The following is a 16,222-nucleotide window of genomic DNA, read 5'->3' as shown; positions in this document are numbered from 1 at the left end:
CACACACACACACACTGATAAGTTTACTCCATTCCCGGCCTGTCTGCCTCCCTGCTATGATTGTCTGAACAGATTAAGTAGATGTTCAGGAAACAACTGCCGAGGATACAGCTAATGGAAAGTACTGTCATGTTACTCAAACAGATACAAGTGGCTGAAGTTAGTATTAAGAAATCTCAGATCATCATGAGCTCTGTGGAAGGACTGTGGAAAAAAACTGTATCAGCCATGCATAGAACACAGTCAGCTTGATAGTACAGAGTGGTGCAGGAACGAGTCCTAAAACACAGAAGTAAGTTAGCATTTTAGCGCTTCTGGTTCCCTCGTCTGAAAGTCTCTGGGATTTTTGAATGAGTTTTCGTTTAAATGCCTGAAATAAGGTCTGTGGTGAACACAAGCTCAAGAGAGTTTAACATTTTATCCTACAACATAAAATACATCTGAAACGTGCCCCACCTTTGAATTGTGTATCTTTTCATGTCTTTATAAAGGCGGTTGCTAAAAGACAGCTAACAAGGACTACAGCATTTGTCGGGAAGACTATACATCAGCATCTGAATCGCGGCAACTGAGCCCATCGTTCTCTTGTATCCGCGGGTGATGACGTTAAATTCAGTCGACCATGTTGTAGTTCAACATAGCATGATGTTAGCTTTTTACTTTCAGCAGTTAGATTAACGAACCAGATATGATGCTTATTATTATCGATTTATGAAGATTATCTATATGAACAAATGTGGAAGTTTCATAAACTTTTATTGGACACAAATCTTATAATCCAAAAACCCACTGAAAAATCTCATACACTCGACGGCGAGGGAACCCGTGCGATGCAAACTTCCGGGTTTGCCTACAAAATTACCTAACAACTGCACCACTCTATTAACTCCAGTTTCCTAGCTGAAATCAATCCATTGGAATTGGAAGAACATAACGTAGCTCTTTTTGTACAAAACAAGCTTTAATTCCAAAAGATGTCATCTTGGTACATATTTCAGGCTGGCTTTTCCAAAATCTCATTCACATTTAGATTCCCACTGCCCAATCAACTACAGGGTTAGCCAAATACACCACTAAAACAGCTCTATAATGACTAACATGGGTAAACTTGGCGGCTTTGAGCATTTCTGAGATGTTTATGCTTCAACATTTAGCAAGACAGAATCATTTTGTGTGAGAATTAACTTTTCGAGAGTGGTCTGGCTGCAGACCGCATATCTTTGATGGCATCTGAGACACCACTGATCTCAGAGAGGAAGTGCCGTAATTTGCCAGTAGAATATATTACCTTAGGTTTGTCACATTCAAGCCAATCAGGGCAACAAAACTTATGGCGCCACAGACATGCATTGCCCCAAAGAGTAGAGTACATAATGTGAACTAGACAAGAAGCTTTTATTATCGTGATTCAAGCGTTTCATATGGTACTGCTGGCATCATCATTTTCAATGAATAATCACTCGTGGCTTTTTGGTATTTAAGCTAAAATCTTTGGAATATGTCAACTTTTACAATGTTCCTAACAATGCAACAATAAATGGAAGTCAACAATGCTGTTGACTTCCATTTACCTCTTGACTAATGATAAGATATCAATGAAATCACTTAACTTATCAATTTCTTTAAAAATACGAAGATTAAAAGGATTCATTCCAGAATTTTTCTTTGTGTCAAATCTGATCTGAATCAGTGTTGTTTGGTTTTGGACTTCCTTCTGCGTCTGCAGCATAGAAACCTTAAAACTGCTAAAGCTGAGAGCAGCAGCACAGTCACTGCTGTCATCAATACTAGCAGTACATCTAAAGAGTGGTATGAGTACCAGGGCATCTTATAGGCCTCTGTACGAAGGTGAGGAGCCCCTTTATGGCGTATCACATACTCCACCCAGAATACAGCCTGATCCATGGGTGCCAGCGGCTGGTCCCTGTGCAGACGGGACAACCTCTGAATGTTCTGTCTGTAGCTGTCCTGATAGAGCACCTCCTTGAGCATTTGCTCAAAGCTTTGCTCGTTGGCATAAGCTAGGTCCAGGATCTTTCCCGCTCCTCTCTCCTGCAGGCGTAGCAGGTTGTCATACTGGTCAAAGAACACCGGTATGCCGAGAACAGGGACCCCGTGGTAGATGGCTTCCTGGACTCCATTGGTGCCTCCATGAGCTACAAAGGCTTTGGTCTGAGGGTGGCCCAGGAGGTCCTTCTGGGGCATCCAGTCCACCATGAGGGTGTTGTTGCCCAGAGTAGAGGGTGTCTTTCCTTTGTGCTTCCAGATCACCTGATCAGAAAATTAAAGCAATATTGAGCCCACAATTAGTATACACTCCAGAATTTTATTAACAATAGACAATAAAATTGGTGTTGCAATAACATAACCAGTTGATTTCTACATAAAGAAACGAGCTGCGATGCCTGTCACACAACTGACAAAGTTTATCCGTAGACCGCAACATTCACATCCTCGTCATGGGCAAGTCAGGGTGCCACACACGGATTAAAAGGCCGCTGAAAAACCTCAGACTAATTTAACTCCTGATTCCGACTTAGTAATAGCAATGCCAAAGTAATATCTATTGACCTTTTTCACTCATCATTTATTTTTAAGTCATACAAAGGTGGAGTTGTTTCCTGATCTCTGGAAAGTTTGTGCATCATATAAACTGCAGCACACTTCCACCAGCTCTCACAGACAGTAGGTTAATCTTTATTCATGCTGTGCTATTGCCGTCCTCGTCATTAAATGCTGAAAGCAATAAGGCCAATCTGATTGTAAAGAAGTGTTTCCCCCAAAATTACTGCATACTGGCTCAGCGTCTGTGCAAGTTTGCACACAACACAATGAGGGGAGCATTAAAACTGCTCTGGCGTGCACACGTTTATGCAGAGCTTTTACAAAGCTTCAGACATCGCCTGCATAGAAACAGACCCATATTCAAACATGCTGACACAGCACCTGCAGCTGATAAATAACAGCGATTGAACCATGATTTCTCAGTAAATGATTCTAACAGCATTGTGTGCCCCATTTGTGACGAGCCAATCAGGGCGACAAGACAGAACTAGTGAGTGCCATACTGGGTGAAGTGATGTAATGGGGCACAGGGAGAGGGCACATTGAAGCACATGGTGCCACAATTTTGCATTTTATTGAGAATTTGTACATATTTATGATTTTTTCTCATGACACCAGTTTCCAACCAGGACACCCAAGAAGTCTTCTAAAAGGTTTCAAGGACAAATAGAGCAATGGTGTGGCAGACAGGCATGCTGCCAATAATAATAGTAAAATGTTTAACAAACTTAACTTGTATTATGTAAGAAACAGATTGGAGTGTAGTCCTGTTATCTTAATATGGTAAATAATATTTGATCAGAAAAGCTATAAAGGATTTCTGTAGATTTAGGTTACCAGAAGCTATGAGCTATTAACTGCTGATACTAGACAATGCCAATGATACTCTGCATCCCAAGTTTTTGCAACCATTTGAAGCCATGAGCAGCTGATCATTCTTACCTTCTGGGGCATCTTGGCAAAGACCCTGGCAAATGCATCTGCAAGGTCTTCAGGCAAAGCATCAACCACGGATCCCAGAGACATGATGATGACTCCGTGCTCACCTGCACTCTGAACAAAGTCCTCCAGGTCTGCTGGCAGAGGCTGAGCTGGTTTGCACTGAAACCCTCCCATATAGACGACATTTGGCATTGTGGGTCGAGGAAAATCAAAAACAAAATCTGATCTGAACAGCCAAATGTCTGCGTCTTGAAGGAGTGAGGTGACGCTGCATCCACCTTCAACGTATTTATCACAGAGGGATTCATAGCGTGGCCCTAGTACAAATCTCTGCTGGTATTCAATAACACCATGATAGAAAAAATTCTTGACCCTCTGGATGAAGGTCATTTTGTCTGTCAATCCTGATCCAAGGGATGGGACATAGGAGAGGGGTGAGGGGGCGATCACATAGTGTCCATCTCCTGCAGGGATCCAGCGAACATTGAGCACTGAGGGCAGTTTGAGATGTTTAGCTAATACCAATCCTGCTACAGTGGCTGGGTCAGTGAGAACTAGATCATATTTGGCATCCAGTAAGCTTTGGACCGCATTTTTATCATCTAAGATATTGCCAATCATATCAACCCATATTGTATGAATTTCAAAAAGAACAGCAAAAAGATTCTGAATGAGTTTTAAGATAGTGATTAAAGATGCTCCCTCTCTCTGCACCTGAAAGAAAATGCAGAAAAAAAAATTTAAAACAGGAATAAAGTTTGGCACATGAATGACTTAATAAATCAAATTATCGTACCATTATATTCTTCTTTATGTAATCATCAATAGGAGTCTCTGTTTCTTTGGTTGGGAAGCTAATAGAGGTATAGAGAGGTGACTTTTCATCGATGTACCAGCTGTTGGAGGGTCTGATCACTGTGATGTTGTGTCCCCTGGTGTGGAGCTCTACCAGCAGGATCTTCATGTTGATCCAGTGACTCCAGTCTAAAGGAAACACCAGGATATTTCCTCCATCGCAGCATGGAGTGAATGACACCAAACATACACCGAGTAACACCAATACTCCACAAACACGCTGAACCGGCATGGACTCTACAGTAAAGATTGACAGATTGTTTTGTGAGAGATGGCTTACATTTTGACACCACTATGTCAGCTAGCAAAACCAACATGTTAGTATTTTGCCAAACTGTTAAAAAAAAAAATCAGTCAGAGCACTGTAATGTTGCAGAAATTCACTCACCCATGATCAAGAGACGTCACAGTAGCTCTCTCTGCTACAGCCTGATGGTTTATCTGATCATTCCTCTGAATGTTTGAGGACAAACTCCAGTCTTATGGATCATCAGCTTTTATAGGTAAATTATTGACACGCTGTTTAATCAGGGCCACCTCTGGCCACACTGAGACCCAGTGGTAGCTGGTGCATTTTTCTTTGGGGGGGCTACAACAAAATCCCAATTTGATATGTTATGTATGTAAGGTACATCAAAAGACGTTACTACACCGAGAGTTAAGTTACATTAAAATGCCTTTTTACATCTGCATTTGTTTGGTTGGAGAACAAAATAAATAAGATGGCGATAATAAGGGCCATCAGCAGCCACAAGTAGCTAACTCCTATCACAGTCAACTCATTTTTTAACTTATCACACATTATCACTTCAATACATGACAAAATTATGTTTCAAAAGGCATAAGGTGACAGTCGTCACTGCTTCAGTAGTGACTGGTTGAGTATATATAAAATCATAATGCAGCAAAAATTCTTAAACTCATATTAACTTACACTATTATTTACTGATTTACTTCCTTACTTCTTAATATTAGTCACAGCTTTGTTGCTCCATCCTGATATCTGGCCGGTCAGGTCCAAGCTCTTTAATTCTAAGTTTCTCCTTCAATGTCCTCCTCTCAGAACACCTTATTCTTCAACACTCCTCTGAGTTTTCTTATTGCATTCTAACTGTCTTCCTAGCATCTCTTGATGAGCTAAACAATGAATGCAGGCGCAATTTCTGGCAAAAAGCCAGAGATGTATGACTTCCTCTGAGTATCTCAGATTACGAAGTGTATCTCTCTGCTGCCACCTGTTGGCGTCTCGCGAGTGGTTAGTAGTAAACCCTTTGGGGGCGCCGTCATGTTGCGCCCACTGAGCTCCTATCTTTTGTATTGAAGAGGAGCTAATGCGCACGCGCAACCTTAAAATGGCGGTGAATGGAAGGCTGTGGGCGAAGGGGCCCTGCGCCCCAGGGAGGAAATGAGTGAACAGGAAGTAAAGGCAAATGCTTAGAACGTTCTTGATCTGCTGATTTATTGCACATTATACATTTAAATCTCTTAATAAATCATGTTTATACAGTGCATGATAGAGTTTATCTATATTCATATAAATTTACTGATATTTAAAGCAAATGTTTGAAAAAAATATTCAGTGAACTTAAGATCTGTCCTCTCTTTGTGGAGAGTCATGGGGGCAGCGCCATAGCGCCCCCCTATTGACCAGCTGCCACTGGTGAGACCAAAGACCTTTCTAGGAGGCCCTCTACACAGCCCCCCTCCCAGACACTATGACCTGAGATACATCTTTATGTAATAAAAAATTCTAAGTGATCAACAGGGATAACAACAATACTTTCATTACAGTATTCATAGGAACTAAATGGAAGCTAACAATGCTTCAAAAAGGTATCAGATGACCACTGAGGTTTACAGCTCAGATGCTAACAGTACTGGGGTCGTTATCCTGCTCCAAAAGAATTCAGGCTAATCAGATGTCTTGCTTGTGGTAAAGCCTAATGAATGCTAACTACCTGAACTTCCCAGCATTGAAGACACCATCAATTCTGACCATATCCCAACTCCATATGCAGAAATTGCCCAAAACTTGTGTTTGACCAGATTAAAAAAAAATAATGCCACTAAACCCTTATATTTAACCCTCATATAGTGATTGTAGAGATGCTCTTTCCCATTAGAGCACTAGACTATGTGTAAAGGCAGAGCAGAAGGTCATTTGCTTTTCACACGCTGTAGAGATGCTGCACATCTGCATGGAGTTTCGAGATTTGATGTCTTATCTACTTTTTCCCTGCACCCCGAGCGATTATCGGTCAAACTAGACAGGAAAACGATAAATACAGACCCATATTTACCTTGTTGTAACACATATGTATGTTCACATCGGTAGAATGTGTTTGAAATCTATTTCTTGATGAATCAAATGAAGGCCACGAGCTAAAATGAATCTGTTTAAAAACTTTGTTCCCCAATTTCTACTATTTATGAAGCTTTCTGTTTGCACTCGGTTCACAATGTTGCAGGTAAAGATAAACAGTTAGCTCTTTTCAAAGTAAAAGCCCACTTTAGCATTTCTTTGGAGAAACTCCCGTTGTTTGTACATAATGCTTTTATTTTGAAAAAGGTACCGGCACACTTCCACTATACACTGAGTCATTTGTAGAGAGGTTTACTGAGGTAAAACTTGGGAAGAATAACAGAGTTTTGACAGCAGGGAGACAAAGCAAACCTGCAGCAAACTGTCTGATATGAAAACTGTTATGGCAGGAACAGCTGCAAGCAGCAAAACACACTGCCAGTCTGAAAAACTGCATAGCAACGGCGAGGAGCGCAATGGCTAAGTGACGTCCCACTATCAGTGCTGGGCAAGTTACTGAAAAATAGTAACTAGTTACAGTTACTAGTTACTGCTTGCTGTCGGTGATTTAAAATGCAGCTGTGGATGTTTATGTGGAGTGGCTCCTCCTTGCTCTGCTGGGCTAATGTGAGCTTTACCTGGGTTAGCGGTGTTTGTAGCAACCGGCTATCTGGACACTAGCTTAGCTGAAGTGTGTGTTTATCTCAGTATTTCGTGAGGTTGGAACTGGAACTGTTCGTGGCGGTGGGAAAGTTTACTTCCCTGTTCTTTTGCGTCCTTTATCCCAAGGAGGAAACAAACCTTAAAATACATTAAAATAGTGTAATGTTCCTTTAAAACATGTAATGGAAAATCAGCCAGTCAGAGACAATAGCCCCTCCCCTAGCAGCATTTGATTGACAGGTCACAGAGTAACTGCATGGTTCTGTGCGTGTGTGAGAGAAAGAGAGAGGAGATGAGCATGTGCATGCTGACTACAGCGAAGAGAGTTAGCAAGTGGCATTAAAGTTAGCAGAGTTCATGACAGAAAATAAATCTGCAAGCTAACAAAGCAACAGAGAAGACAACCATAGGAGAAGAGACCAGGGGCTGGGGAAAATACCGGTTTTCACCTCTATTTACCTCGGTCAGGTCTTTGGACAGAGTGAGAATCACGGAGAACATCCTTTCCACTGATGGCGAGCCTCCCAGTGTGATCCTGCTGGAACCAGAACCTACTCATCAAGTACTCCACCTGGTGGTAGGACAGTGCCAGTCACCAGGACTGTTACACACATCCATTCAAGAGAGCGCTCAGTTTCCAAGAAGCTGTCGCAGGAGCAGTTAAAACCTTTTTAAAGGGAAAACCACTAATAGTAGATGGACAAATAGTCAAAGTGATCACTTACAGACAGACTTTAAGGACAACTGACTAAAGAAAGACTAAGACTCATCTATTTTAAAGGGTCCATTTTTTATTTTCCTGTTTTTGTTTATCATAAATGCAAATATGTACTGACTTGTTACCATTCAAGTTACCTCAGTTATGTTACTGTTTCAACTTACTTGCCTGTGCACGTTCATTTATGGTCAGTTTGTCACTTAACTCCTTCCAAACCTAGAGCAGTGTTACATGCTTATGATTGGGTTACAGAGGAAAAAGTAATGCTGGTGTTTACAAGACAGAGAGCTCATGCTTGAGTGCTCAGCCATGATGTGTGTGCGCGCTTCAGTGCCTGCGTTTGTTTTTGTGTGTCCGCAGAGGCTCTGTCACAGGATGCTGATGCGCTTACGTCCCGTCACGTCTTCTGCTGAACCGGATGTTTTCTAACCTTCATCATCGAGTTGTCGGCTGTGAAAGTAACAAGTAAGGTGTGATGTAAATTCTCAGAAATTGTAACAGCGTAAATGATTTTAAAAAGAAACGTGTTACACTACTAGTTACCATAAAAAGTAACAGTCACTGTAACGCATCCCAACACTGCCCACTACCAGCGCGGACCAAAACATGGCAACCTCCTGGTGAGTTTATGAGCTCAAACCGACTCAAAATACAGACATGTAGGATATCTAGTGTTTTTTTTTGTTCAATATACAAATGAGAGATACAAATATCTATCGAACAAGATGGACTCATCTGATCATGCAGGGTTCCTTTTAAAATAATAATTTCCTGTTTCTACCATTTAGTATTCTGCAGAAAATAACACAATAGTCTTATTGACAAGCAGAAAAAGCAGTCTGAGCATTCTGGTAGATACGTAAATACCATAACTGGCTGTAAAACTGTGTACATCCAGTAAAATTGAACAAAGATGTGTAAAAAACTTTTATATTTTAGCAGAACACCAGCTGTGAATTGCAAGGAAAGACAGTGCATTCAGATTTATTCACTTTTTTTCAGTTATGTTGCAGCCTGATGCTACAGACGATGAAATTCATTTTAATTCTCCTAACCTACACTCAATAATGACAAAGTGAAAACATAGTTTCTAAAAGTTTTTGCAAATTAGTTAAAACTAAAAAAAAAAGAAAAAGAAATATCATTAAAACATTAAATTGATTGGACATGATTTGGAAAGGCACACATCTCTCCATAGAAGGCCTCACAGCAGAAAATGCATTTCAGAGCAAAAACCAGACCATGAGTTTAAAGGTACTCCCTGCAGAGCTCAGAGACAGCATTGTTTCAAGGTACTGATTTGGGGAAAGCTACAAAAAAATCTGCTGCACTGAAGGTTCCCGTGAGTACAGTGGCCTCCATAATTCTCAAATGGAAGAAGTTTGGCACAACCAGGACTCCTCCAAGAGCTGGTCACTCTCCCAAACTGAGCAACTGGGGGAAAGGGCCCTAACAAGAGGGGTGGCCAAGAACCCGACTGTCATTCTGACTGAGCCCCAGAGATCCTGTGTGGAAATGGTAAGATCCAGAAGGACATCCATCACTGCAGCCCTCCACTGATCTGAGATTTATGGCAGAGTGATTAGACAGAAGCCTCTCCTCAGTGCAAAGCACACCAAAGTCTGCTTGGAATTTGCAAAAAAAAAAAAAAAAAAATCCCTTCAAATGAAAGCTAAGCTAAGCTAAGGGGTTCTGAATGCTTTCAGTGACTTTTATCGAATTACAAACATCTTTATGAATCCTCAGTGAGTTCACATATGTTAGCCTGTTGTTTGATAGCTACTGTCCAAATAGTTCCCTGTGAAGTTTAAAACTATTGTTAAAAAAAAACAAAGTTAAACTATGTTTTCCCCCAGTGTTGTGTATGTATTTAATATGCTTTATAGACTGCTAGCACGTGAAGCTAATCACTTGCACGTGATGCTAACTGCTAGCACATTGAAGTAAATCATTAGCACAAATATTAACTGCAGTGCTAACCATTAGTGTGGGATGCTAATCAGTAGCGTTAATGTTGAGCTACAGTTTATACTTTGCAGCTTTATAAGTGCTAATAGCAAAGCTAATTGCTAATTCTAGTCAGTGAAGCAACACAAAGTTGACAGTGCAGTAAAGCCTTTAAAGAACATGTCACGTATTTGTTGGTAGATAAATGCTCTTTGTTTTGGTGTATTTAGCCCACATAAATGTTTCTGAAGTGTCACGTTTAGGGTAAAGTTAAACAGAAGAGGCTCCAAAGATGTTCTAATTTTCATTGTTGAGAAACCACAAAAAAGTTTAACTTTGTGACGGCAAGCATAGTCTGGTGAGACTGAGGATAGTCAAGGACGTGGTGTCACCAGTCGTATGACCTGCCCAGAAGACTGTAGATCGCTTGATTCACTCGTTCAGCTTCAGATAAGACACACACTGGTAGTGATAAAAGTATATACATATACTCTTAGTACATGTTTACACAAAATAGAAGTTTTTAGTAACATCAGGTTTTGAGAAAAAAAAAAAATCTGGTGGTTGGGGGCAGATGGCCTAGTGGTTTAAGGGGCACCTCGTGTACTCGGGCGGCTCGGGTTCAAATCCGGCCTGTGGCCCTTTCCCAAATTTCTCTCGTCCCTGTTTCCGCGTCTGTCCACTGGCCTCATCTATCAAAAACAGGCACAAAAAAACCCTAATAAATCTTTTAAGAAATCTGGTGGGGGCTCCTCGAGAAAATAAACACTACTTAGCCAAAAAGCTACTGAGCAGAGAAGGCAACAAAACTTAAATTTTTGCAAAATGTGTTGCTAGGTTTTGCAAAAGTTTCTGAGGACCTTCCTTCCTAAAAATAACCCCCACATCCCTGTTGGGCTTTGTGTGTGGTGTAACTGAATTTTGTGCAATCAATCCTAAATGAGGACAACCCTGTGACCATAAAACTTAAATTTTGATGTTTACCAGACATCCAGGTGTTTTTCTCCTCGGTATGTCCACTTCTGACATCTCATCACTACTTTTTAAAGATACAACCCTCTTCACTGTTGAATCCCCCCTCTGATCCCAAAGTTGGTTCTCACAAATTACTGATAGCTTTTTTGCATCAGTAGGACAATGCCCAGGCTTGTTGTTCATCAGTTTCTGTTATCATATTGGTCCCCTCCTCTATAATTTTTCTGGTTAGCTTTAACTTATGTAGATGCTTTTTGTCACTTTAAACAGAATAAACTCACCTGCTTAAGTCTAAGGTATCTTCAGGGCGATATTGGTTTTGGCCAGTAGGTGTCAGTAGTCGCACTGTTTTGTTATCAGCTGATGCTGCTCTCCGGTCTCAGCAGGAAGGAAGCTCAGTTGTATTGCATTAGACAGTCTGTAAAGAAGGCCGGTTCTCAAACAAGACTGTCTTTCTGTTATGTTTGCAGTTATCAAGGCTGTAAATAAAGACCACCTTTTCTTATGGAACCACATTGCCATTATTCAGTGTGCGTAAAAATTTGCAAATGAATGGATGACACTCATCTATGATCGATACTTAAACTTAACACACTGGCAACTTTATTGATTGTCGTTCAGCCTGTTCAAGAAAAAACAAAACAAAAACACACTGCTCTTCTGATCTTGCACAATAAGCAAGAATTAAGTGTAATATAGATGAAGGTGAGATCATTTCAAAGGATTGGTGACATCACTACAAGAAAATGCATTGCATAAAAAGCTAATGTTTATTTCTGTATACAGCACACACATAGAATCACAAGTGTTGAAAAAAATCAAGATGTCTTAACAATTAGGGCTCCTGTTAAGATAGCACCTATTGTTAAAATACAGAAACTAAGAAAACTCATTCCAGTATTTTTCTTTGTGTTGAATCTGATCTGAATCACTGATGTTTGGTTTTAGACTTCCTAGAGTAACGACTTAATCATTTTTAGTCAATAATCATGCATGACTTTTTGGTATTTAAGCAAAAATCTTTGGAACACGTCAACTTTACAATATTCCTAATTATGCAAAATTTGTTCACTTCCATTTACCTCTTGACTAATGATATCAATAAAATCACTTAACATATCAATTTCTTTAAAAACATAAAGATTAAAAGAATTCATTCCAGCAATTTTTCTCTGTATCAAATCTGATCCTGGTATGCCTTGCACGAAGAGGCAAATGTGTTTTCTTTATAAGGAATACACGTAGAATCAACAATTATAAAAATGTCAACTTGTCTTTAAGATTTCACTTCTGTTCAAACAGAAAAATAAGAGGATTCATTCCAGCAATTTTCTTTGTGTCAAATCTGATCTGAATCAGTGTTGTTTGGTTTTGGACTTCCTTCTGCATCTGCAGCATAGAAACCTTAAAACTGCTAAAGCTGAGAGCAGCAGCACAGTCACTGCTGTCATCAATACTAGCAGTACATCTAAAGAGTGGTATGAGTACCAGGGCATCTTATAGGCCTCTGTGCGAAGGTGAGGAGCCCCTTTATGGCGTATCACATACTCCACCCAGAATACAGCCTGATCCATGGGTGCCAGCGGCAGGTCCCTGTGCAGACGGGACAACCTCTGAATGTTCTGTCTGTAGCTGTCCTGATAGAGCACCTCCTTGAGCATTTGCTCAAAGCTTTGCTCGTTGGCATAAGCTAGCTCCAGGATCTTTCCCGCTCCTCTCTCCTGCAGACGTAGCAGGTTGTCATACTGGTCAAAGAACAGTGGTATGCCGAGAACAGGGACCCCGTGGTAGATGGCTTCCTGGACTCCATTGGTGCCTCCATGAGCTACAAAGGCTTTGGTCTGAGGGTGGCCCAGGAGGTCCTTCTGGGGCATCCAGTCCACCATGAGGGTGTTGTTGCCCAGAGTAGAGGGTGTCTTTCCTTTGTGCTTCCAGATCACCTGATCAGAAAATTAAAGCAATATTGAGCCCACCATTAGTATACACTCCAGAAAGTCTATTAACATTGGTGTTGCAAAAAAATAACAGTAGATTTCTACATAAAGAAACAAGCTGTGATGCCTGTCACACAACTTTGCAAGGGACTGAAAACAATTGCAAACATTAAATTTAAAGTTTACAGGTCACTTCTAAAAATGACTGACCCATTTTGTCTCTCATTCTTATTATGTAGGGTGACTCTATTTACAAACCTAATCGGAACAATTTAATTAAAAAAACGTGTGCATGAGCTCATTGAACAAATGGTCTTTACGACTGTTTCAAGTTTTCACAACATGCAGATGTACTGATATTTAAAAACTAAAATGTGATTCAAAATGTTTACAAAAATCCACAAAAATCTGAGAGAAATAAGCATAAACTGCTTTTTTTAGTAGTTTAAATCATTTCTCAGGCCTGTGTGAGTCTGTCAGCTTACATTTTCATTGACAGATGGTCATGGAACACTGAGGGACAAAATTAGGCCTAAACATGCAACCAGTTGATTTCTCATATCAGGATACACCTTGTCCCACTCTTCCCAGTCTAAAAAACCCTGAACCCTTAAACCCTGCACGGGACTCTTTTCTTAATTCGGCTCTCACCCTCTCCCACTCGATTTCTGACCATGACGCCCACTCCCACAGCGTGTGCAACCACTCCCGCCCCTGCCTGCAACAGGTGTGTCCAATCCCTCCTGCATCCCCCACAGAATCTGACAATCCATCTTAAATTTTCAGAATAACTGACTATAAAAGGAGTGGCAATATTAATGTGCTTCCTTAAACACCCCCTTTACAAAGTTTATCCTAAGATGTTCTAAGAAGAACACTGTATGACATCCTCTTTAGGGGCAAATCATGGTGCTACACACGGATTAAAAGGCAACTGAAAACCTCAGACTGATTCTGACTTAGTAATAGCAATGCCAAAGAAATATCTATTGACCTTTTTTACTCATCATTTATTTTTAAGTCATACAAAGGTGGAGTTGTTTCCTGATCTCTGGAAAGTTTGTGCATCATATAAACTGCAGCACACTTCCACCAGCTCTCACAGACAGTAGGTTAATCTTTATTCATGCTGTGCAATTGCCGTCCTCGTCATTAGATGCTGAAAGCAATAAGGCCAATTTGATTGTAAAGGAGCGTTTTCCCCAATAACTGCATACTGGCTCAGCGTCTGTGCAAGTTTGCACACAACACAATGAGGGGAGCATTAAAACTGCTCTGGCGTGCACACGTTTATGCAGAGCTTTTACAAAGCTTCAGACATCGCCTGCATAGAAACAGACCCATATTCAAAAATGCTGACACAGCACCTGCAGCTGATAAATAACAGCGATTGAACCATGATTTCTCAGTAAATGATTCTAGCGGCAACGTGTGCCCCATTTGTGATGAGCCAATCAGGGCGACAAGACAGAACTAGTGAGTGCCATACCGGGTGAAGTGATGTAATGGGGCACAGGGAGAGGGCACATTGAAGCATATGGTGCAACAATTTTACATTTTATTGAGAATTTGTACATATTTATGATTTTTTCTCATGACACCAGTTTCCAACCAGGACAAACCAGGTATCAAGGACAAATAGAGCAATGGTGTGGCAGACAGGCATGCTGCCAATAATAATAGTAAGATGTTTAACAAACTTAACTTGTATTATGTAAGAAACAGATTGGAGTGTAGTCCAGAAGCTATGAGCTATTAACTGCTGATACTAGACAATGCCAATGATACTCTGCATCCCAAGTTTTTGCAACCATTTGAAGCCATGAGCAGCTGATCATTCTTACCTTCTGGGGCATCTTGGCAAAGACTCTGGCAAATGCATCTGCAAGGTCTTCAGGCAAAGCATCAACCATGGATCCCAGAGACATGATGATGACTCTGTGCTCACCTGCACTCTGAACAAAGTCCTCCAGGTCTGCTGGCAGAGGCTGAGCTTTTTTGCACTGAAACCCTCCCATATAGACGACATTTGGCATTGTGGGTCGAGGGAAGTCAAACACAAAATCTGATCTGAACAGCCAAATGTCTGCGTCTTGAAGGAGTGAGGTGACGCTGCATCCACCTTCAATGTATTTATCACAGAGGGATTCATAGCGTGGTCCTAGTAAAAATCTCTGCTGGTATTCAATAACACCATGATAGAAAAAATTCTTGACCCTCTGGATGAAGGTCATTTTGTCTGTCAATCCTGATCCAAGGGATGGGACATAGGAGAGGGGTGAGGGGGCGATCACATAGTGTCCATCTCCTGCAGGGATCCAGCGAACATTGAGCACTGAGGGCAGTTTGAGATGTTTAGCTAATACCAATCCTGCTACAGTGGCTGGGTCAGTGAGAACTAGATCATATTTGGCATCCAGTAAGCTTTGGACCACATTTTTATCATCTAAGATATTGCCAATCATATCAACCCACATTGTATGAATTTCAAAAAGAACAGCAAAAAGATTCTGAATGAGTTTTAAGATAGTGATTAAAGATGCTCCCTCTCTCTGCACCTGAAAGAAAATGCAGAAAAAAAATTCAAAACAGGATTAAAGTTTGGCACATGAATGACTTAATAAATCAAATTATCGTACCATTATATTCTTCTTTATGTAATCATCAATAGGAGTCTCTGTTTCTTTCATTGGGAAGCTAATAGAGGTATAGAGAGGTGACTTTTCATCGATGTACCAGCTGTTGGAGGGTCTGATCACTGTGATGTTGTGTCCCCTGGTGTGGAGCTCTACCAGCAGGATCTTCATGTTGATCCAGTGACTCCAATCTAAAGGAAACACCAGGATATTTCCTCCATCGCAGCATGGAGTGAATGACACCAAACATAGACCGAGTAACACCAATATTCCACAAACACGCTGAACCGGCATGGACTCTACAGTAAAGATTGACAGATTGTTTTGTGAGAGATGGCTTACATTTTGACACCACTATGTCAGCTAGCAAAACCAACATGTTAGTAATTTGCCAAACTGTTAAAAAAAAAAATCAGTCAGAGCACTGTAATGTTGCAGAAATTCACTCACCCATGATCAAGAGACGTCACAGTAGCTCTCTCTGCTACAGCCTGATGGTTTATCTGATCATTCCTCTGAATGTTTGAGGACAAACTCCAGTCTTATGGATCATCAGCTTTTATAGGTAAATTATTGACACGCTGTTTAATCAGGGCCACCTCTGGCCACACTGAGACCCAGTGGTAGCTGGTGCATTTTTCTTTAGGGGGGCTACAACAAAATCCCAATTTGATATGTATGTAAG

The 16,222-nt window shown here is 40.8% G+C and overlaps 2 protein-coding genes across 2 annotated transcripts; both read right to left on the bottom strand.

Moving 5' to 3' along the window:
• Positions 1-973: 973 nt before the first annotated feature.
• On the bottom strand, positions 974-4,855 carry LOC121519715 (UDP-glucuronosyltransferase 1A5-like). The gene is made up of 4 exons (XM_041802539.1): positions 4,751-4,855; positions 4,304-4,599; positions 3,508-4,221; positions 974-2,271 (listed from the first exon to the last, which is right to left on the bottom strand). Exons 1-4 carry the CDS (start codon positions 4,752-4,754, stop codon positions 1,687-1,689), a joined length of 1,599 nt encoding a protein of 532 aa, XP_041658473.1. The 5' UTR covers positions 4,755-4,855; the 3' UTR covers positions 974-1,686.
• A 6,708-nt stretch (positions 4,856-11,563) lies between these two features.
• Positions 11,564-16,050, bottom strand: LOC121520295 (UDP-glucuronosyltransferase 1A5-like). Its single transcript, XM_041803666.1, has 4 exons — positions 15,988-16,050; positions 15,541-15,836; positions 14,746-15,459; positions 11,564-12,907 (listed from the first exon to the last, which is right to left on the bottom strand). The coding sequence occupies exons 1-4, from the start codon at positions 15,989-15,991 to the stop codon at positions 12,323-12,325; spliced, it is 1,599 nt and encodes a 532-aa protein (XP_041659600.1). The 5' UTR covers positions 15,992-16,050; the 3' UTR covers positions 11,564-12,322.
• Positions 16,051-16,222: the final 172 nt, after the last annotated feature.

Source organism: Cheilinus undulatus, linkage group 13, assembly GCF_018320785.1.
Source record: "Cheilinus undulatus linkage group 13, ASM1832078v1, whole genome shotgun sequence".
Lineage (NCBI taxonomy): Eukaryota > Metazoa > Chordata > Actinopteri > Labriformes > Labridae > Cheilinus > Cheilinus undulatus.
This window is presented reverse-complemented; position numbering and strand designations above follow the sequence as displayed.